The sequence below is a fragment of the Cyclopterus lumpus genome, chromosome 6, assembly GCF_009769545.1.
Source record: "Cyclopterus lumpus isolate fCycLum1 chromosome 6, fCycLum1.pri, whole genome shotgun sequence".
Classification (NCBI taxonomy): Eukaryota; Metazoa; Chordata; class Actinopteri; order Perciformes; family Cyclopteridae; genus Cyclopterus; species Cyclopterus lumpus.
In genome coordinates this window covers 18,186,845-18,209,049 of record NC_046971.1, presented here as the reverse complement: position 1 = coordinate 18,209,049, position 22,205 = coordinate 18,186,845, and the positions used below count along the sequence as shown (strand labels likewise).

Genomic DNA, 22,205 nt, shown 5'->3' with positions numbered 1-22,205 from the left:
ATTGGTGTTATAACTGAGTCCCTCATGACATACCATACATACCCTGTCCAGTGACATTCAAGATAACTCTCCACCTCCTCAAACACTGTCTCAAGAAAGAGGAAACAAACTTTGCATTATTTAAATTTAAAGGGGCAGCATCACATTCTAGCTGCTCTGCTGTCTGTCTGTAAGCCAGATAATGTCCTTCAGTTGGGGCGATGCTACCAGTGTTTAGAGAGAGAATCCCACATTTGTTTGGCTAAATGCAGCATCCCGCTTGGCTAAAAGCAGCACAGACGGCTACAAAAAAGATAAGAGCTGGGCTCCAGAACAACAGCTGAAGGAGACCTACCCCACTCATTCCTTATTAATTAGATGATGGCCGTAGATGGAAGAACTTTGTCCGGGCTCCTGGATATGACACTCGTTCTCAGACATTTGAGAACGATGCAGATACAGATACAACACCACTATGGAGTATCCTCACTGTTTCTTTCTCACCTTTGACTCGCCAGTGAGTCCCCATAGGAACACTGCAGGGACATTTCATCAGAGGATCATTATGTTCTAGTTTACTCGTGTTGAACCCTAACAGGTCTCAGAGTCCGGGACTCTGGGATAATCGCAACCAGGAGGACCACACTTCCACCAGAGACATTGCTTTGCAGTGAACCGCAGCTGGCTGCAGACGACGAGCCGTTTCAGCACCTGAGTGGCGGATAGCTCCAGAATAGTCAGCCGGAGACGAGCTGCTAAACATCAGCGTCTCTGCGTGTGTTCTTGTGTGTGTGTGTGTGTGTGTGTGTGTGTGTGTGTGTGTGTGTGTGTGTGTGTGTGTGTGTGTGTGTGTGTGTGAGAATCCTGCTGTTGGTGGCTCTAAGATGCTCAATACCAGCATCACCTGTCCACACTGGGAAGTAGACCAGCACCACTCACTCCGCAGTGCTAACAACCGAGCCATGTGCATGCAGTAGGGGGGAAACAACAAAACAATCCACTCACCATGTCTCGCTGCATCTCCCCGGGACGGTAAGAGTTAATCTGCAGTGCGGGCGAGCAGCTACAGCATTTATCGGAGCACACCGGTTTGTTCCGCCTTTTCTCCCCTCCAGATCCCCTCCCTCCTGCAACCCGCTGCGCTCTCTCCTCCCCGCCCCGCCTCTTCCTCAGGAACAAGGGATGAGATAACACATTAAGATTCTCCGGTTCAGAGCACCGTCAGAAATGCGATTGAGATTCACATTCAAGACAAACGGTGTGTAAGCAGCGATGCTGGAGAAAAACAATTCAACAATTATAGGCGAATGGGGAAAAAATCAATATCCTCGCGATGATCATTTTTAGAGGTTTATTATTGAAATATTACAGACCTAAATTCCTGTACGAACACATTGGTGAAGTGTTACGGGGACATCATCGTTAATACAATACAATAAAAGGTCGATATTCAACTCCTCGTTTTAGATTACAAAGGAATTGTCCATTTAGGAACTAAGATGTGGTTATATAGTCTAGTTGAATAACTACCGGCTTTACAACCCCGTTAGTTCAGACTACACCCTAACTATGAGGCACTGGCTTTCTTAATCTATATTTATCCAGCACGCGCATTATCTGTGTGGAACTGAAGAACCAGGAAGCTGTTTGTCATTCAAACTCAATGGGTGTGGCGAACATCTTGTCCTGATGCAGTGGAGGGCAACCTGAAGTTTAAAATAAAGTAGAGCCTTCTAGTGGAGCAGCCCTGATACGCCTGGAGATATTTACAATACAGTCTTTTTGGGAAGCACAATAAAATAATGCCTTTTAATATATTACGTTTATTAATAATACTGTTGCTGAATGACTTCAGCACTACATCACTGCTGAACAGGGACAGTTGTACAGCAGAGCTCTGTAAGTTTGCTTGAAGTCTCCAGCAGCCTCGTGCTCTCCATTGTGATGCTTGTGGCAACAAGGCGAAGTGCACGCGCCAGCCCGATGGAGCCACAAGTCAGTTTTCTTCAAGCCGGTTTCTGCCGGTTGTGGAAGCCGCACCTCACTACGTCTGCTTCCAAATATAGTCTCTCATAGTCTCTCTCTCTCTCTCCCCTCACCCCCTCTCGGTATCATTGCGGGGATCTTGAGATCCAGTCCTTTCATTATGCCTCATATGATCAGAAATATAACTGTAATCTATACTGCAATTCAGTACAGCCCTGCCATAAATTGTATCTTTACGAAGTTTATGATGTTCAGAAATGTGTCAATTTCATGATGTTAAGGTCATAAGATGGTGTTGTACTGGACCACAATATATTAGAAAGTGCGTTTCTTTATTTTTGTCCTCCCTTTTGATGTATGAAAAGGGAGGACAACAATAAAGAAACACACTTTCTTGCAGAATATCAGAAACGCCATGACCTCCATGCTAAAACATATAATCGAATTAATAACTTAATGACATTCCGGTAGTTTTTATAGCAGAACAGTTGTTTTGGATTGATTTAGATTGTACAGATGTAATAAAGTGCACTATATGTTTGACATGTTGGCAAACCAAAACTGGCTATAAATGTGTTTCTACGTGAGTAAAAACCTATATGCATAATATTTCAGTGTTTCGTCAATGTGCCACCGTGGCCTTCTGAGGCATTATCTTATTTAGAGGGAAATTAAGATTTTTTAATGAGAACATATCAGAGTGTCTAACACAGAGATGAATGGGAGTAAATTAACAAAGGAAGGAAATTAAGTAAATAAGCAGTAGCAAACAAAAGTACAGTAATACTTAACAAAGCAAGGGTGTGAAATGTTTTTTCAGTGAACACAAGTGAATACAAATCACCTGCGTGACATCTAAAAATAGAATAATAACTCAACAATATATATATTTTTTGCTTCTTGCCAGTCAGATCTGCAGATCGATCAATGAAGCAATATTGAACAACTTTAGAACATCATACATGTTTGCTGAGAGGCGATGCCAAACATTATTTTCTTTAATAAAACACACTTTCAGTTCAAATGTTTTACATCAGTAAATCTGCAACATCCAGGTTGATAATTGATCTTGTAATAAGTTGTTTCAACCACTAGCAAGAAGACACAAAGAGGTCAACTACTTAACAAAGTACAACTTACAGTCAAGAGAGTGCTAAGATAAGTAATTCTTCACTACTTGGAAAGGAAATGTGCAACACAAAGTATTGTATGCCATACTTTACTTCTTACGACCTCAAAAATAATGCTGACAAAATATCATCATCCATGAATCCAGAATAAATGCTGTATGGAATAAAGTACACATATTTCTGAGACATCACATGTATTAAGTGTCAATGTAAAACATAAAGATTAAACTACAGAGAATGTTTTAATGCTCATGTCAAATACTGCTCACTACAGAAAGCAGCCACCAATTGTATAAAAAACAAACAAACAGAAAACAGATCTCAAATTTAAAAGAAATGCTCAAAGCATTATGTTCTTAATCACAAACAAATACATTCTTTCAAACTCCTCTTTCTCTCTCTCTCAATCCTCAGTTCCTTATTTCCTTCTCTCTTTTCTGCCATGTCTCTTTCTCTCTCCGTCTCTGAACAGAGCATTATTGCTTTTTCTTTCTTCCATTGTATTCAGTCTCAGGATTGTACTCTGAGACTACAGAGTTTCCACATCTCAAACGTCTCTGTGTGTGTCGGACTGTTCACTGGGCCATTTGGACCACGACTGCCTTCCAGGCTCGGTCTTTGTCAAAATCCTGCAGCGTTCCATTGGCTGCTTGCTGCTGAGGGAGCAGAACAGGAAGAGAGAGAAGACATGTAGAAGGGGAAAGATGACTACACATTGAGATACATGGTGTGTGAAGGATGAGCAACACAATGTGCTTTCTATGGTTCCAGCTCATATATTTTTATATCATCATATTTAAATGTCCTATAGCTGGCGAGAACGCCTGGAAAATAATCAAATATATATTGTTTTTTTTCATATTCACAAATGTGAGGAGGAGAGAGAGGGGAGGGAAACAGACAGATTTTTAAATATTTGCGTTGACCGGCCTTACCTCAGAGTAATGGGTCGGGGTTTGCATTCGGTCATCGTATTCTGGAGCCCCCATGCGGAGCTGACTCTTGTAGGAGGCACAGTGCACCACGGTGGCTGAAGTTAGAATTGCCTGCACCAGCAGCAGCACCATCAGAATCAGCAGCAGGATGTCGTAGGATTGCTGGAACACACACACACACCCCCCCCACACACACACACACACAAATTAAATAAAATAATTCTGAATGATATTTCTTTAAAATCTGTTTCTGTATTTCTAATACAGAAGGAACTCAAGGCTGGATAGCGAGTGCCTCCTAAAGCCCCTTTTACTTCATTAAAGTCACCTTGGCTGGAGGCACATCATGCAGAAAAATTTCAATAAAGCTGATCACACTGCAAGAGAGGAAGCCGGAGGCTGAAAAGAGCAGGGGAGACGTCACACTGCTGATGGCAATCAAAACCTCCACCTGAGAGGCACCAGGAAGAGAGAACAATGTTAGTTGACGTTAGTACACCCAGAAGACAAAAGAAAATGGTCTAGAACTTTTGTAGCAGACACCCATCTACCCTTTTAATCATTATAGCCTCCCAAATAGGGGGCTAACTTTTGTTCATGGGTACATGTGTACATGTACATTATTAAGGTACATTTTAAGAATCAATAACAAATATAACGATGCAGTATACTATATTAAACAGCAGAGCCTGGGCTACAAAGAATAACTAAGCCAGTTGTGCATGCTCCAAGCACACAACTCAACAACCAAAACCAAACATAACCAAATATGAAGATGTAAATTACTCAAAAATATGGAACATACTTTTCGCAGCTCTCAGGCCCGCTAGCAATATGCTACACGCTAACAGCGAACGGCTGCGTAAAACCCCCAACCTACGGATTCAGATGCTATCTTTCAATCTATTCTCAGACAAAGCATCAACAAAAAATCATCCAGCCAAAAAATCTTTCCCAGCAACTGTACAGAAATATTGTCAGTTTTTCAATACCAAGTAAGCTAAGTACATACTTGTGTACTTTTGGAGTTTGGACTTTGGAGTCCAGACTCCAAAGGACAGGAGGACGCAGGACGGTCTTTCTGCAGTTGGAACAGCAGCTGCCTTGATGACGTCACCACCTCAGTTTACTCTGATTCTTCACTGTAAAGTATTTTCACAGTCAAACTATATATGACAACCCTGCTTTTTTCGTTTTCATTTAAAATTAATTATTAATTAATTATTTTAATTGTATATTGTTTTTATAAATATAAATATCATATATATATATATTATATGTATATAAATATACATATAATTGTATATATATATATATATATATATATATATATATATATATATATATATATATATATTGTGTTACGCTATATTAAGTTAAATTTAAATATTAGGTTATTTATCTTAATCCTCAGTCAAACTGATTTAACATTACCTGTGAACAAATAATAAACTCTGAGACCAAAGATTGCGTGTTGGATCCTCCAAACCAAATGATATCTCATGTTTAACCGCTATGGTGACATCGGAGCCAGCGGATCATTTAAAATAGTCCTGCCGAGATCAGGCTGTTCTTGGCGGGCACCATGAACGCTGAATTCTTCGAAATCATCTTAGCATATTTGTAAGTGGGCTGAATCTTGACAAACCGACCAAACATTTGATGCTTAAACAACTAACTTCTCGCCTGAAAACATCCTAAAATTACATTCCGTGACTCAACAACAGTCGTATTTAGAAAATGTCAACTTTTAGTTGTGCATTTTTTCCTCCGCCATTTTTCACCGTTGCTGGTGCAAAATGCATTCTGGGACATTAGCTGTCCAAAGTACGCACAAGTCACCTCCGATGCATCTCCGGTAAAATCGGCGGTTCAAGTCACATCTGGGCATTTGGACCGTGCTTGGCGAGATGCAGACTTTTGAATTCAAACAGTACTTGGGCTACAACTTATGACGTTTCACAAGTCCACAAGAACACAGGAACACAAGTATACAAGAACACAAGAACACAAGAACACAAAAACACAAGAACACAAGAACACAAGAACACAAGAACACAAGTACACAAGTACAGACAATAACACATCTGGTGCTTCGAAAGGTCCACACATTCAAAATGAGTCAGGGAAGTGGGGTCGGTTTGAGTGTCAGCAAATCAGATCCCAAAATGTGGGGACTTGATGTTCTTTGGTGGCTAAAAGTGCTTTCAATAAAAGGAGTGTTCTTAGACTCAAATCGGACTGCGTAAGGCAGAGATAATAACCAAGTTATGAAAAGACATGAGACAAATATGTGATTTGAGGGCACAGAGCATTATTTTGGTTTATTTTGTGTATGTTACTGCTGTATGTGGATGTATTGAATACCATTAGTGATAGAAAAGTAAAATAAATAGCGTGTTATGTCAGATAATTGCAATAGCACACACAAATCCAAAACGCACGATTTGGAGATTCGCCTGAACTGCCTGTACTAAAACCTCTCTAAAAATGTTCTGCTTTACTCGATGAAAGTCAAACTTTGCAGAGACTGGTAACATATTGTGTTATTATATGGTAGGGTTGTAAAGTCAATATCATCCAGGCCTAATAGCAGCATGAAGCTGCGTCACTCTAAAGAGATAATCATCCCGGAAGTGTTTTCTTCTATTCTTTTCATTTCTTTCGGATTTATATCTTCAATAACACTTAACCAGTAACATATATACTGATATTTATACATCTTAACTATTCTCACAGGTGCTTTCTTTATTATAACACCAACATTATTCAAATAGCCCTTGTGGTTGAGGAGATACACTAGTATTAGAACTGGTATGCAAATCTTTGCAATTTTTGTGAAGAAACGTGTAAGGGCTAAAAGGTTAATTAACTTCCATTACATACAGTAGGTCAGTAACTTTCCTTATTTTGCACCTTTCAAGAGCAGAATGTTACTCACAGCTCCAAATAGATTATTTGGACTGATCACATCCATCCTTCAAAAGAATTAAGCATAATGTCTTGTACTCACCAGACATCTGTTGGGGTATTCTGACACAACATGACTCGCAATAGCACTCGGAAAACACTGCAAAGGATTTAAAAAGAGATACAAAGTTATGTGATAAAGCCAGTTCGGCATCTTGAACTGCACTCTCTGTCATAATAAAAAGTATATTTTTAATAAGAAAAACTCACAGCAACAAGGATCCAGAAAAATGTGACTGACAAGTAGGGGCCGGGGAGCAAAGCGTCCATGTTGAGTGCAATAATTCCTCCGAATACAGCAGAAATTCCAACAATGACTTCAATTACCTATGAGAGACATTCTTCAGTGATTGATAAGCATTGTCCAGACATAATTATCCTCTGAAACAAATGCTACTCACAGAATAGGCTTTAAGGAGTCGAGTGGGGAACACTGCAGGCGTTAGAACCATAGAGCTGTCATACATCACCGGCTACAAGTTGGATGAAGGTTGAAAGGAGTTAGGAGTGAATGCTATACGGAGACACGTCTGATGGTGGCTTAAAATCACACACACACACACACACACACGCACGCACACATACACACACACACACCTTCCTGTGGCAGCAGCAATCCTCTGCAGACCGGGCTGACAGGATGACAGTACTGGCCATCAACACCTCCAGCAAAATCATCAGGATGAGGTTAAAGTTGATCTGAGAACAGACAGAAGCACAGAGCAGAGACACAACAAAGGCTTTAATATAATTTAAAAATGACTTTTGTGCAACCGAAGGATTGATAGTTTCCATTTTATTGCTATGATGGATTTACATTGACAGCAGAAGGGTTCAAGACCAGTTTACATCCAAACCAAACCAGGCATGTGGTCGTCACCGCAAATGTTGACACATAGACCACCTGGAAATCTGATACCTCGAAAAATAAAAAGAAGAAGACACATGACCTTCATTAGTATCAAGCCTTAAATTTCCTTGAGGAAATTAAATAAAAAATCCATTAAAACATAATGATCTTTTGGCCTTTTTGGTGCGTTCCTTGTTTACTCACTGCAACATGTCTGTTCTTGGCGATGGCAAAACTGACGATCGCAGCAGGGAGGCCCTGTGAAGAACAGCAACAGATGCCATCTGAAAAGGTTATGCGATTGGCATTTTGACAAGACAGTCTAATCTAAACAACATGTACACACTCATTAAGGTACAGCTATATATTTATGTGATTGCACTTGCACGACGGTCACTTACAGAGCCTGCAGCACAGCGTAGGTAGTCCATGGCAACCGGAAACACATTTCCCAGGTACAGAGAGAACCCAGATGTGATGAGCAGACTGCCCTGAGGACACACACAGAGGCATGCATGCATATACAAATACAGAAACTCATCAAAGTGTTCAACAGGGAAGACTGCACAAGAATACTGATATTCTCTCTCACACACATATTTAGCAATACATAGCTCTGAGGTGCCCAGTTAACCAGCTATAACACAATACACATAACAAACTGCTGACATTTGAAATACTGACGGGGAGCAAACCCATCACACCAATCCATATACACTAATCACGTTTGGAATTCATTTATTTGTTTCCTCAGAGTAGAGTTTAGGAATTAGAGTTTGCAAATTCTGGAGGCATACTGTTGCCTCTCCTCATCTAAATGTGGAAGCACAAAACAAGACTTTGTGTCGCCATGCCACTCAAAATTTATAGATTGGGATGCTGTGTCGTCAGAAAAAGAAATGACCCCAACCTTTAAAATTTGCGTGTTATGGACTAAATAGATAGACCTTGTGATGTGCCTCCTTTGCTCCTCTCACCCCTATGAGGACGCTGTAGAGCCAGGCCCTGTAGCTGAAGCAGGGGTGCTTTAGAGGCTCCGGCTGGGCCAGCTGCAGGTCACTGGCCCTCACGTCCACTGTGAAGCTGTCCCGCTCCGGCCTATACCGCTCCCCCCTGTCTGGTCCTCTCTCCACTCCTCTGTCTCCCCGTCTCCCCAGCGACCCGCCGCCCCTCTCCAGAGTGGGCATGTGGCTGTAGGTGAACTCCTCTCTGGCTGAGAGCTCGTCGCACTGCATCATTAAAACAGCTGGTGGCTAACTTCAATGATGGGATGGGGAGCGCCGAGTGAGGATTACAGCCTCTGGGAAAGGGGGAAAGAATTGTAAAAGCAAGTTCAGGACCTACATCTTTTGATCTGCTTTCAACATGCTTCTTCACTGCTGTTCTCATCAGCATGAGGCAATGTGTTCACGTTCAAAATGAAGATGACAAGCAGAGTACTTCGAAATAGGAAATCAGGGGGAAAGAATCAATGAAAAGTGCATTAAACTAAAAGAAAATGAGCCACTAGGCTATTAATCACGCAGTATCTAAAAAACAACCCCCCCCCCCACCTCCTTTAGTCTGCCTGAGCGAAATAGACACCATTTTTTCCATCCCCTTTCACATTGCTCCCTCCATACTCACCTGTTGTTGAATCTCTTGCAGAAATATTGTCCAGCATAAAGTATCCTTCAACAACTGAGATTAGATCATCACATGGAAGACAGCTTGTTTTTGTCTGCAGCTCCTTCTGCTCCCCATCTCTCCCCCTCACACTTACACTCTTACACTTTCACCCCCACTCCCCTCCTCTCTCTCTCTCTCTCTCTCTCTCTCTCTCCCTCTCCCTTTACAGGACGTTTCTCAGTTTTGAAAAGTTTTATTTGATCCCTTCAAAGCGTGGAGCTAAATCACATGGCTCTTGTGCTGCCAGCCTACTTTGTGCCAAAGGGAGAGAGCCTGTGCATGACAACAAGGGGAGGAAGAAGGGGCTCGCGCTGGGGGCAGACTTAGTAGGGCAAACACCCTTTTTCTGCTCCCATTTGCACATGCACACGCACACACACACACACACACACACACACACACACACACACACACACACACACACACACACACACACACATCAACCCACTCACATAACTGAACAATAGTCACTAAGAAATGCGTGTGTGGCAACACACAAAGACACATGTTTGCAAATTCCAGTTCAAAGCAAGACAACTGAAGCAGCTTCAGAGGGAAATTCACATAAATCGTTGTGTAGAGTGTCAATCTGTTGTTTTTCTTGCCTTATAGTTGAATGTGTGCCCCTGTGAAGTTCCCCTCACAACTTCCCTTGCTGTTACTCAGCGCTCTACACTTGCAGTTCACAGTCCAGTAAATTAAGATGCCCAGCAGTGCTTAAGAAAAGAGTCAACAGAGACATTTCCACAGCTTAATCCCATGGTCCCCTGTATAATGGATCATTTCTGCTTTAAATAAGAATCTCCTAACAGGAGTTCAGGAGTAAATCCTATTGGACGACGAAGTATTGTGTGAGTGTGAGTGTTCATTGTGCCAGTGCACACACATGCATGTACATGTATGTGCACCTCAGGAATCCATTCAGTCTTTAACACAGCGGAGCATTCTCAGCTCAACATTGTTTCTGGGCGGTGGTAACCATGGCGACTGCCTAACAACTGCTGTCCCCCGTCCCTCGCCATTCTAATGTCTCTGCCTAACACGCACGCACGCACGCACGCACGCGCGCGCACACACACACACACACACACACACACACACACACACACACACACACACACACACACACACACACACACACACACACACACACAGCAAATACCATACACACTCAAAGAGAGAAAGCTATAGTGCAACAGTTCTCTGTCAACATTAAAGGGGATCCGAGGAACACTAACAAGATGAAACACAATTCAATATATGGGAATGTAGAAAAACAGTAATTTGATTGTGGGAGTTTATCATTTTGTAAACATCAGAACAAAGAAATTGCAGAACCATAGTCATATAAAGACAAATGAATATCAGTATCATGTTTGTCATTTGGGTTTCACTATAGCAGGCTGGCAAAAAGTCAAATAAGTATCATCTAGGTCTAACGGCAGCATGAATCTGTTATTTTAAATCTTTACACAGTGAGAAGTGCAGCATCTCATTGACAACAGCAGTACAGTGACACTTTGCTTGTATCCTCTGTTGCAAGAGAGAGAACCAGTAGGTTGGAGAACAATGCCGCGTCTGTTATCTCTGCACAGCTCTGGTTCTCTCTTCCTACTTCTCTTTACATGTTTCCTTTCCCCCTCTGATTTGCTTTACACCTGTCTATCTGCCTATATGTCTGTCTGTCTGCCTGCCTCTCTGTCTGTCTGTCTGTCTGTCTATCTGCCTATATGTCTGTCTGTCTGCCTGCCTCTCTGTCTCTCTGTCTGTCTGTCTGTCTCTCTCTCTGACCGTAACAACCCCTCTGAACTTCTAACTCTTTGTACTTTCCGGCACACATCTGCTGAAATATATTCTCCAGCATATTGCCTCTCCCAGACACTGAAAGAACAGGCACTTTATCATATGAGTATGAGGCAAATGTATAAACAAGCCAACATTTTCTTTGAAAATAGAATATATAAATAATAAATATAAATAATGAAATATCTTTAGTTAATATAGCTTTTTTATTTTTAAACTCTTAGCACCTATTTAATTGTATATCTTTATTTTTAGCTAGCTTCCTCCGAATAAACACTGGTACAGTAAACATGTATTCTGCACAGCAGCCTTTTCAGCTAAGCTACCTACCTGAAGCTTACTGTCTTCATAGAACTACACCAGTCAGTAAACTGATAAACAAAATCACTTCCTATTTACAGCTGCACAAGATTTACTGTCTGCTAATTTTACCTCCAAAACTCAAACAAATATGTCATGTACTTTCTATTATATAGGGAGTAGTGAATGAGTAAACAATGCGTAAATACAGAAATCTTACAGCAATATGCAGATATTATCATTACGAGCACTGGCTGATGTATTTTGATTACGTAATTGTGTGTGCTGGGAATAAGGAACTTGTTAGTTCCTGTTCTTTTCTTTCCGGTTGTTTATTTCCGGTTATTTATCTAAGACTGCATGGGCTTGTGTGCAGTTGGGTGCTATATTTAAACCAGATCCCGCCCTCAGGTTGAGAAACCTAAATTTGACATCAAACTGAATAATAGATGTCCCCGTGCGGGTGTTTTTGAGCCAGGGAGAATCTATGAGCGGATTCATAGAATTCTTTATATTAATCTTTATAGAGGAAAGATATACCAAGTGACACACACACACAGAAGTCATGTGGTTTCACGATCCCCAGGACACAGCTCAAAACATAGTGTTCCCAGTACAACACTAAACGGGCCTCAAGTCTTCCACATGGGAAATGACGACAAACCATTTGACCGTTAGAAATTTAGTGACCCATGCCGATGACAAAAATATCCTCACTCAACTTCCAGTCATATAAGTGTGAAAGCAGCTCCTCAACGTAATCCTGCAACAGTTCAAACAGAAAAAAAAAAAAAAAACACACAGTCATCCCTCTGACATGCAACATTTAAACATCGATTTTTAAAAGAGGAGCTTCTTGTTTTTACAGCAATATCCAACAGTAAGACACATGAGAACACATCTGGTGGGTGTATATATACATTAACTTACATTATTAATAGCTCTGTTTTTTATGAACAATATTTACACAGTATCGTGGAGGGAGGAAACGTCCTCTTTCCCACCCAGTTGCCCAAAGTCACGTGGTGAAAGTCCCCCTTCAGTCACATTACAGGTAGTCTTGTTTGGCTTTTAAGAGTAATCCGCATAGATAATGCTGACACATATACAAATGAATTACTCTGTACAAGTCCACATGTTCAAGCAAATAATCACAGCATGGGGCAGCAGTTCTTTCTTACAGGGGGGGGATACACTGATGGCTTATCACATTACACTGAGGTTGTTCATCTCAGCACATTGCTACCATGAATTCAGATGCTCTGACTGTTGCAGTTAGTTGCAACTCTTCCTCTGAGTTTCCGAAGTCCAACCCGATTCCATTCAGTTCAACACGTAACACGTAGCCTGTACTATTTAGCTGAGAAAAGTCTTGCAGAATGAGGGACATTGTTACAGTGATGTGATGTTATTGGCAAATTGTGGCATAATACAGCCATCTTATGACAGTCATTGTATGTTACTGTAACTCATAGTTGACCGATATCAACAAGATAGACAGAAAGACCATCTGTGCACAGATAACAAGAAGCATATTAGCAACTGATGAGCTTCACAGAGGCAAAGATCCTAACTGGACAGTCCACTAGTCTTATTTTTCCCGTTCATCTCAATACAGCTTCATATTCTCTGATACTCTCCGGTGAATATTCTCTGTCCCTGTGTTCAGAAAGGTCAGGAGATCAGACGATGGATCCCTTGGAGGAGGACAGGTGGATGGACTGGATGCGGATGGCCAAGGTCTTCTCCAGGTCCTGCAGGATGTCAGAGCCAGGGCTGTCTGGAGGCGTGTCATACAGCAGCTGTTTGAATGGCTCCAACTCGATCAGGATTAACATGTTCTTCAGGAAGTAGCCCTCAATATAGGAAGCCAAGTCTGGAGCTCCAAGAAACTGAAAAGAAATGTGTATTGATCACTGTAAACTGCAACACATTTTCAAAAAAGCCAGATCAAATGTCTAGCCTACACTTAATGTGCAACAGTAGTTCCATTTTGTGGACATGTTCTATCCAAAACACCTTTAATTGCTTTGTCCAGTAGTAGTGTTAGTGTGGGTGTATTCAGTCTGTTCTCTTTTTGCACCTTAGTGTGATTGTAGATCTCCACACAAGTTTCAGTGTTAATGTTCTTGGTGCAGATAATCTCACAGTGCCTCTGCAGCGCCTCCAGCTGGAAGAACTTGGCTGCAGACAGAAGCTGCAACAAACAATAACAATGAACCCAAAGTTTAGCACCTAGTTTGTTATTTGATCATAAACATTACTTTCAAATTTGAACAGTGCCACACAAATAGGTGACCTTAAGAGTCTAAATTGTTTTACAGTGTAAACGTTTCAGTGTAAACTCAAATACAGTTAGACTGTGATAAGGACCTAACCTCCATAATATCGGTGTTCCTGATGTGCAGAGCTTCTGTCCCTCCACAGTAGAGATATTGCATCACCAGCTATTAAGAAGAAACACATATCAGCTTCCATACGAGGATGAATACAGAATGAATGTATGAAGGGAGGAGTATCACTGTGTTGTTTCTGTGTGATTTAAAAGTATCCCTTGTTTGCAATAATTGCATTACCTGAAAAATGTGATATTTGACGTTGCTGATCTCAATGCACGTGTTTTCACCGCAAGGTCTGTTTGCTAGAAGAGATTTAAACCTTGAGAGGGAAAAAGGGAAGGAGAGGAATTAAAGTATAAGTGTTAGTGTACCACAGCCTATGTTTTATTATTCATGTTTTTAATAGGGCATAAATAACCTTTTACTGTACAGCAATGGGTTTGTCTTAATTTGTTATTTTATGTTCATCTCTGGAGACATATTGTCAACAAGACACTTGAGTGATTGGTGAGGACTGATTGGTTTACATCAGTGTAACACGACATGAGAGTGAAATGGACGTCCTGTCATGGCAGGAAAACATGACTTTCTGAATCAGCAGAACAAATGTATCAACACAGCATGTCAAGTGTTTCGATGCTGTATGACTTCATTCATTTTTGACATAAATTCAGAGCCTTCATAGAGCCACCCTCGATTGAACAGCAGAATCCATACATGTTTCCTGTACTTGGGTTGAAAGCCGATGTTAAAGTGAGTGTACCTGCTGGAAGCTGTGAAGAGCAGGACTTTGTGGGCATAATAAGGCTTCCCTTCCACCAAAAAGGTCACGTCTGACATGTCTTTATTGTTCATGAAGTGAGGATCTGAAAAACATGTGGCCATAAGGTTATCATCAAAAAGACACATAGGGTGTGCAACTTAGCCTAACTCGCCATTCTAGACACATTTCAGCTTTGTTATAATTTCTATTCTCGTCTCTGAACACTAGATGGTGTCTTGTGCACTTCCCATTTTCCTGCATTATGCATTTACTCATAACAGCCAACTCAAAATAAAATCCGTCAATATAGTGCTCTTGTGCAGCCTTAATGCTGAACATTTACACAATTCACAATCTCACCCAGGCGTGATGACTGCTTCCTCTTGATCTCTGCCAGTTTGGGGATTGGGTAAGGGCCATAACACTGGGTGAAGATTGCAGACAGCTGCTGGCTGATTACCTCATTCTGACAAAACACAGACAGAGAAACAAAACATCAGAGAGTGAGGAGAGCTGCTTGGGCGGGCACTAAAGTACTTACTTTAGTGCTCCTCTCCTACACAAACATCCCGACACAATTACGAGCACAGTGGTCTAACTCCTGCAGCCTTGTATCACACTCTGCTTTCACTTTATTCAATCAATGGCTCCAATAAGCCAGATATTCGTGGCTATCTCACACCTTTGACAGGGGATCGGATGAACATCAGGTTGATGCCTTACACCCATAATCCCTCAGAGGGGACCTGTGATGGGGAACACCATGACAGCCCAAGCTCCTGTAGGAGTGTACCGTGTGAAAGAGAAAGATAAGAGAGTCAGATCTTGCTCCCTTAACACCTACCTTTCCCCTTGTGAGTGTGCAGTGCTAAAACTGAGGGAGAAGGAGGGGCAGTGCCATTCAGCTGCAGCAGTGGTGCACAACACTACGGTCTGGTTGATCTTACTGAAGCACGACGCCAACAAACAGCTGCCTCTTCCACCCGGGACAAATATGCATGTCTGCAGCTTGTCCCTACATTTACTCACCGGTGACAATATGAGTAAATATGTATGGTAGGTAATGAAACTGAACTGGAGTGAGGTGAACTGTGTTTAACTGTTGAATGGAGAGTTCAGTGGGCTGAGGCAGCAGACCATGAAGGGTAATCGGCTCATACCGTGATGTCTAGGGCACCTCATGGTGGAGCGGCTCTTGCCAGGGTCCCTGAGGCCCTCATAGAGATGAGGATCCCAGCCCCACCATCCATCATCCGAGACCGAGACAAGGGCTGACACTGCAGCAATCCACTAAAGGCTAGCGTGGCCCGAGTGTATCAGTGTGTGTGCGTCTGATACTGTCGGTATGGGATGGCACACTCATGCCAGTCTCTGCAGGTCTGCTTGTGCGAGTGTTTGTGTGTGTGTGTGTGCGCACACACTGCAGCGTTTTCTTCTCATATTGGCAGTGACAGCACAGCTCGTCATGCCGGCAGGGCAGTGCTACGCCAAGGCAAAGTAGACAAAACAAACAGAGGTGACAGACGGGATGATGTGCTGTTTTAAATCTAATACAGGCTCATGAGCTCAAGTAATGAGACAGGGCCCTGATCTGATGAGCGGCAACTGAGAGGAGCGAGGAGGCATATTCATAGGCATGTCATAAACCATTATCATCTTAGGTTATTGATATTGAGAGGGCCTCGGGAGGTCCGTCAGTCTCTGTAAAGCTGATGACCTGACTGTAAACAAAGCAGATATATTTGAAAGTATAGGAGAGTGAAAATGCTAACAGTGCAGTACCTTGCTGGCTCTGAGGATCTGGAACATGAGAGGCAGACCGTGTGTGATGATCTCCTCGGTGTACTCCTCTTCCTCGATGCAGCTGAACTCTTTGAGAAGACCCTGGATCAAAGGTCGTCGGTGCTGATGGAAACACGTGCGCAGAGACTCCATCCAAGTGTGCAAAGTCCACGGAACCCCTGAGAAATAATTACAGCGCTAAATACACATGAAGCATATCAAATACACACGCATGCAAACATGCACAAAGAAGCTGTACATGTCGCAAACAGAATGTGACAGAAAATGCATGCACAGGTTCAAGAGAGTGTGAACAGTAACTAACCCAGGCTCCGTATATCGATGGTGATGTCCACGTGCCCATGTTCTGCACTGTGGTACATGGCTTCTTTCAGGGCTTTAAGTTTGGCTTTCCCAGTTCTGATCTGGTCAATCTGAGACGGACTTCTCCCCTCCAGCTCCGAACCCTCTGCCAGAATCTCTTCCAGGGATACGACGTCCCCTTTCCCTTTCTCTGTGTGGGACAGCAGCTTACGAAACACATTTCTAGAAGAACAATAGCACAAAAGCAAAAGAGAATTTTAAAGTGATTGGTCTCTATTAAATTGCATTTCATAGCAGGAGTCTCCGGGCCAGTATCACCACAAATGGCAAACAGGTGCATGTGTATTATTTGACACATTTACAACAAAAAGGATATGCCTGTCACTGAAGTCATTACTGAAATGAACTGTCTTGCAGCTTTGATTGTTATTGCTGCATGTAGCTCCATCTTAATTAACAAGAACGGTTAGATAAACAAATACGGAGTGCATTTAAACTGACAAAACAAAGTCCTTAAATGCAAAAGCTTCTAATTTTAAGCAAATAGACACATATCTATCTTGAAAGGCTTATATAGAACTAATCGCAAGTTTGTAGAGCGGACAATCTACTATGTTCTCTACTGACGCCTCAGCTCGGTGTCACCTTTTGCAGTTTTGTTTTTTAAGTATGTTATCTGTGATTTTATGTGGGGAAACCTTTATTCTTCCATCTTGACCAGGACCCCCTCATCAAAAATAGAATAAATAAAATACAATAATTGGTGTTAAATACGTTTAAGTGACAAGAGAATTCCTCATAAATAAAAATGTAATTAAATAAAAAGTTTTCATGAAAAAAACAATGGTTGACTTATTATACGGAAAAACTGATCAAAGGCCCACTCCATTAATTACAATTAATTTAAGCATAACTGAGAGAGTAATTTGGTAAGTGCAAAGCAGGTCGGCTGTATAAAGGAAACCACTGTCAAATAAAGCAGAACCAAAACTATTCTGCAGACATACTTCATCAAATATTAACATAAACTAATATGGTGGATTTTATGGTCTTGGCACATGGACAAAGATTCCACAAAACAACTTGAATATAAATAAATTGAGAAAGTAAATGTTGAAATGTAGTTGTAGCGATGTCATCTGTGACATTGAAATTATACTGTAAGTCTTTATTTTCAGACATTGAAAATGTGAAGAGGAACAACAGATAAGACATGAGAAAACACACAATGAGTTTAGTCATACAGTTTTTAAACAAACCAATTCAACAGAGGAGGTGTCCTTGTGCATCCTCTGTTGATGAGTGTGTACTCATGATTGAACATGGATATGTGTTACATGGATATGTGTTACGCACCTGTGTCCATGAGCTGCTGCCAGACTGTAGGAGTTCATGTCTCCCTGTGGTGCCGTGGAGATGCCATTGCGGAACATGGTTCCCACCATGGGGTCCGCCCCCCGCTCCAGTAGCAAACTCACAAGCTCAAAGTTACCTGTGCATGAAGAAAACAACATCGGCACAGCTTTTACACACAGACACAAAATACGAGATTACACCAGAAAACAAACATTTCATCGTCATTCTGCATGCACGCCGCTGTTTGTCTTTATTTTTCCAGGCCCCAGGATGAATATGCCTCTGAAGTCACAAGTCAGCCTCGGCTCACGCTGACAGTCAGGTGTCGTTGTAGACGGCCAGCTGGTGTTGTCAGCTCGCTACAATACAGTTGGACAGCAGGCAGAGGAGGATGGGAGTCATGCTGTGTCTCTGTACCTGCAGCAGCAGCCAGCTGCAGCGGTGTCTCCGTGTAGTTCTCCATCCCGTCCTGCAGGGACCCCTCCACATTGGCTTTGGCATCCAGCAGCAGCTGGGGGGGGGGGGGACACACAGAGGGGCAGATGGGAGGTCGAGAGATAGACAGAGAGAGAGAGAGAGAGAGAGAGAGAGAGAATGGTGAGGAGAAGAGCTACTGAGAATGATCTGAAGTCAGCTTCTCTCATCTGGTGACTGTCTCATGCAAAACAAATCTGTATAGGGAATATTGAATATTTTACTTTTATACCGTCTGTACTGTGCAGCCAACTTTTACTTTGACAAATCTGTTGCTCTTCCAAATCTAATTAAATGTTCATGTTTCCTCTTTTTAAATTAAAAGTTGAACATTTCCAGAGAAAAAAAGTATTTGCTTTCTTGGCTTCCTTCGGGCTAGCTGTTTCTCTCACTCTTTATGCTAAGCTAACCATCTTCTGCTTCATATTTACTGTACAGACATGAAAGTGGTGCAACTCTTTTCATCCGACTTTTGATAAGTACCGTAAATGAACAAGCCTTTTTCACAAAATGTCTATGCATAACTATGATTTGATATTTGATAGGTGGCTAAATAGTCTGATGAATCAAGTTTTACTGTTATGTTGTTATGTTATTATATTTTAAATGTAATTAGTTCTTTAAATAACATAACCCTGCTCATACACCATCTGAAAGACATGTATCTGGAGAGATAGCATTTTGTATAACTGAGAGCATAAGCAAATAGTTCCTTAATCTTATAAATGTATGCCGTCTAATACAATAAATAACGACTTGCATATTCATTAATATTTATATGCAAGTCGTTATTTATAAACAGCATGAGTGAATTGAGTAAATTGCGTGTAAAATTGTTACATATTTAACAATTTACTATATGGTTTTACTCAGAATGTAATCTTTTTAACTTGAACTCATTTCTGTAAATGCGCAAGAGTATTTTTCATGTGCTGTTGTCCTCGGAGAAGAAATTGCGGTATTAGGTGGCTTAAACATTTTCCTTTAGAACTGAATGATTAAAAATCCAATGGACGGATCATTTAGAGGAAAAACTGAATTAGTTAAATGAGTTCGATAACAATTAGACTGCTGTGTTTCCACTGGCTAAATCCAGTCTGATCCATTTGCTCAAAAATGGAAATTGGCACGAGGCTATGCTCAACACAATTGTTCAGACCTAAAGGTTGACTGGATAAATGCCCTCTTTCGAGATAAAAAAAAGATCAATTTGTTCATCCCACAAACAGCATAAAATGAAGCCCCCCCCCCCCCCCCCCCCCCCCCCCCCACACACACACACACAAAGACAGGAGGAACCTCGTAGTGGAGAACCATCAACATCATCACCACCAAAGAAGCTTTGATGACAAACATGACATCGATGACCAACCATGAGCTGAAGAAGCACAACGAGAAGTCACAATGAGAGAATCACAGGTGAGAAAGGACGTCACTACCTGCACCACAGGCACATGTCCGTGTAACACAGCAAAAGTGAGGGGCGTCGCCTGCCGCGTTTCGGGAAAGACTGAGGGGTGCTTGTGCACTGAGTTTGGCACCTGGGGAAGGGACACAGGTAGGTGGGTTGGGTAGGTTGGAGTGAGAAAGATGAGGGAGAGAGATATGAAGCCATTAAAACTACGACACGGCCTACGGAGCACAAAACAAGCAGTTGCATGGAGGAAGGGGAGAGGGGGAGGGGAGGGGGAGAGGAGGTGGAGGAAGCTCTACATGAGAACCTAGAGTAATTAACAAGGGACCCTGGGGCTGCAGAGGACACCCTGTCACTGTGTTCGCCTTCTAATGAACATGATGGATTAATCCATCAAGTTAGGACCCGTCTCAACCACTCTGATCTTTCCAGTGGGTCTCTCTGACAGGGATCTGACCCGACCTCTCTCTCGGTCAGGCTGCAATAAATAACTGTGGGCCAAATGTAGGCGAAACATACATGAGACACATGAACAAAGCACAAATGCACCTATTTAGGAGAGAGACATGCAGATGAAATAATACAGAACTGGGAAACAAAACTGAAGTTTGGAAAACAACGCTGATAATTGGCAGAAGGTCCTGTTGAGTCCCCTATCTATAAGTTGCTTAAGTTCCTTATTACAGTATATGTTACCCTTTACTTCAAGGCCTATACACTAAAACTACATTGCTGTAGTTTTGGTGAGTTCGCCCATCTGCATTCTGGGACCATAACCCATAGATCTCATATGTTCTTCAATAACCCCTCCATCTGAGTTTTGAGAGCTATTACAAAATCCCATTTAGTTACTTTATGGTCCTGCTACCGTTTTGGTATTATTTCCTGATTGTAAAATCCAATTTTCCTAATTACTTTCTGCAGAATGTCAGTGTTGTTAACAACATGTAACCCCAACTTGAACAAATGTCAGAATTATTTCTCTTTCTTTTAAAATGCCCAGTTTACTAGTTACATAGGCTGGTTTTCTCCCACATTTAAGTACCAGTAGGAACCAGTAATTAGTTTATTGGTAACTGATTCAACCAACAGAATTGCAATGTTAATGGCGAGCAGTATTCTAAAGTGTTACTGTCCGGATGGTAAAAGAAACATCAGAGCCAAACCACATTTGTCTTTAACTGTTCAAATTCTAACCAGGTTCAAAACAGCATGCATAAAAATGAACTGATCGTGGGTCTGTTTGTATTCAAGTCGATAGTGTGCTTTGTGCTTTGGCCAGGGGTCATCAAGGTAGTGGACTGCAAATCAACTGACTGGCACAGTGGCTGATGGGACATGTTGCTGAGGTGACTAACGAAGACCGGGATCATGAGGCCTCAACTGAACCACCTCTCTGAAGTCAATAGATGCCATCTCGATTTTCTGCAGACCGTGTGAGGAATTCAGTTTGTGTTAAATCAGGCGATCTTTATCACTTTTTTTCCCTGACGAAGAAAATATGACTCAGCAACAAACCTATGAGTCATGGCTGATGCTCTAAACACTCCAACGCAAGTGAGTTTTATTGCGCATATGATTTTCAATCTGCTGTACAGTGTATACTGTTGTACGCTGCTTATCCTCCAATGGGAGGCCGAGCAGTCAGGGCCTCATGATCACTATACACTATAGCAGCAGGACACGGGACAACATGAGGGACAACATGATTGGATTTCTCCAATTAAATACCAACCACTTAGTTTACAATGCTAACACACGTTCACTTTATGACTAACATACAACACAGCACATGTTGAAGAACACACATTTTCCCCACCACCCCTCCTCGATGGAAACAATCCGGAAGAACAAAAAAAAAAAACACTGGGTGATCATATTTAAAAATGTAAACGTTCATATTTATCTGATAAAGGCATTGTGTACTCTATTCTGCACTCTGTGCTTTTTACCCAATGTCGAAATCAGAATAGCAGGAAACACTAACACATCAGCACTGACCTCGCTGTTAATATCGGCGCCTGCATCCAGCAGCATCTGCACCATGGCCTCGTCTCCACGGACACAAGCGTGCATCAGCGGGGTCATCCCCTACACAAGCACAGGGACAGACAACAAGAGCACTCAGTGAT

The 22,205-nt window shown here is 41.8% G+C and overlaps 2 protein-coding genes across 2 annotated transcripts in view; both read right to left on the bottom strand.

The window, feature by feature from the left end:
- Positions 1-3,513: 3,513 nt before the first annotated feature.
- On the bottom strand, positions 3,514-9,600 carry mlc1 (modulator of VRAC current 1). The gene is made up of 12 exons (XM_034535337.1): positions 9,477-9,600; positions 8,828-9,150; positions 8,252-8,341; positions 8,055-8,108; positions 7,818-7,919; positions 7,598-7,699; positions 7,402-7,473; positions 7,211-7,327; positions 7,044-7,100; positions 4,359-4,481; positions 4,031-4,192; positions 3,514-3,751 (listed from the first exon to the last, which is right to left on the bottom strand). Exons 2-12 carry the CDS (start codon positions 9,086-9,088, stop codon positions 3,671-3,673), a joined length of 1,221 nt encoding a protein of 406 aa, XP_034391228.1. The 5' UTR covers positions 9,089-9,150; positions 9,477-9,600; the 3' UTR covers positions 3,514-3,670.
- Positions 9,601-12,158: 2,558 nt separating this feature from the next.
- btbd11b (BTB (POZ) domain containing 11b) overlaps positions 12,159-22,205 on the bottom strand; it is a 64,061-nt gene continuing 54,014 nt past the window's right edge. The window contains exons 6-17 of the mRNA XM_034534971.1: positions 22,075-22,164; positions 20,099-20,200; positions 18,603-18,696; positions 18,186-18,321; positions 16,831-17,051; positions 16,506-16,684; positions 15,084-15,189; positions 14,724-14,826; positions 14,198-14,279; positions 14,000-14,068; positions 13,705-13,818; positions 12,159-13,513 (exon numbers count right to left, since the gene is read on the bottom strand). Coding sequence (XP_034390862.1) covers positions 13,304-13,513; positions 13,705-13,818; positions 14,000-14,068; positions 14,198-14,279; positions 14,724-14,826; positions 15,084-15,189; positions 16,506-16,684; positions 16,831-17,051; positions 18,186-18,321; positions 18,603-18,696; positions 20,099-20,200; positions 22,075-22,164 — 1,506 coding nt within the window. The 3' untranslated portion in view covers positions 12,159-13,303. The remainder of the gene's footprint in view (positions 13,514-13,704; positions 13,819-13,999; positions 14,069-14,197; positions 14,280-14,723; positions 14,827-15,083; positions 15,190-16,505; positions 16,685-16,830; positions 17,052-18,185; positions 18,322-18,602; positions 18,697-20,098; positions 20,201-22,074; positions 22,165-22,205) is intronic.

Bases quoted from the DNA above. Each gene is read 5' to 3' on its own strand.
- mlc1 (XM_034535337.1), bottom strand. From the start codon at position 9,088: ATGATGCAGTGCGACGAGCTCTCAGCCAGAGAGGAGTTCACCTACAGC. The intron at 7,474-7,597 runs GTGTGTGTGTGT...TCCAACTTGTAG, and splicing joins ATTGCTGCTGCCACAGGAAG to CCGGTGATGTATGACAGCTC. The intron at 4,482-7,043 runs GTGAGTACAAGA...GGTGCCTCTCAG, and splicing joins AATACCCCAACAGATGTCTG to GTGGAGGTTTTGATTGCCAT.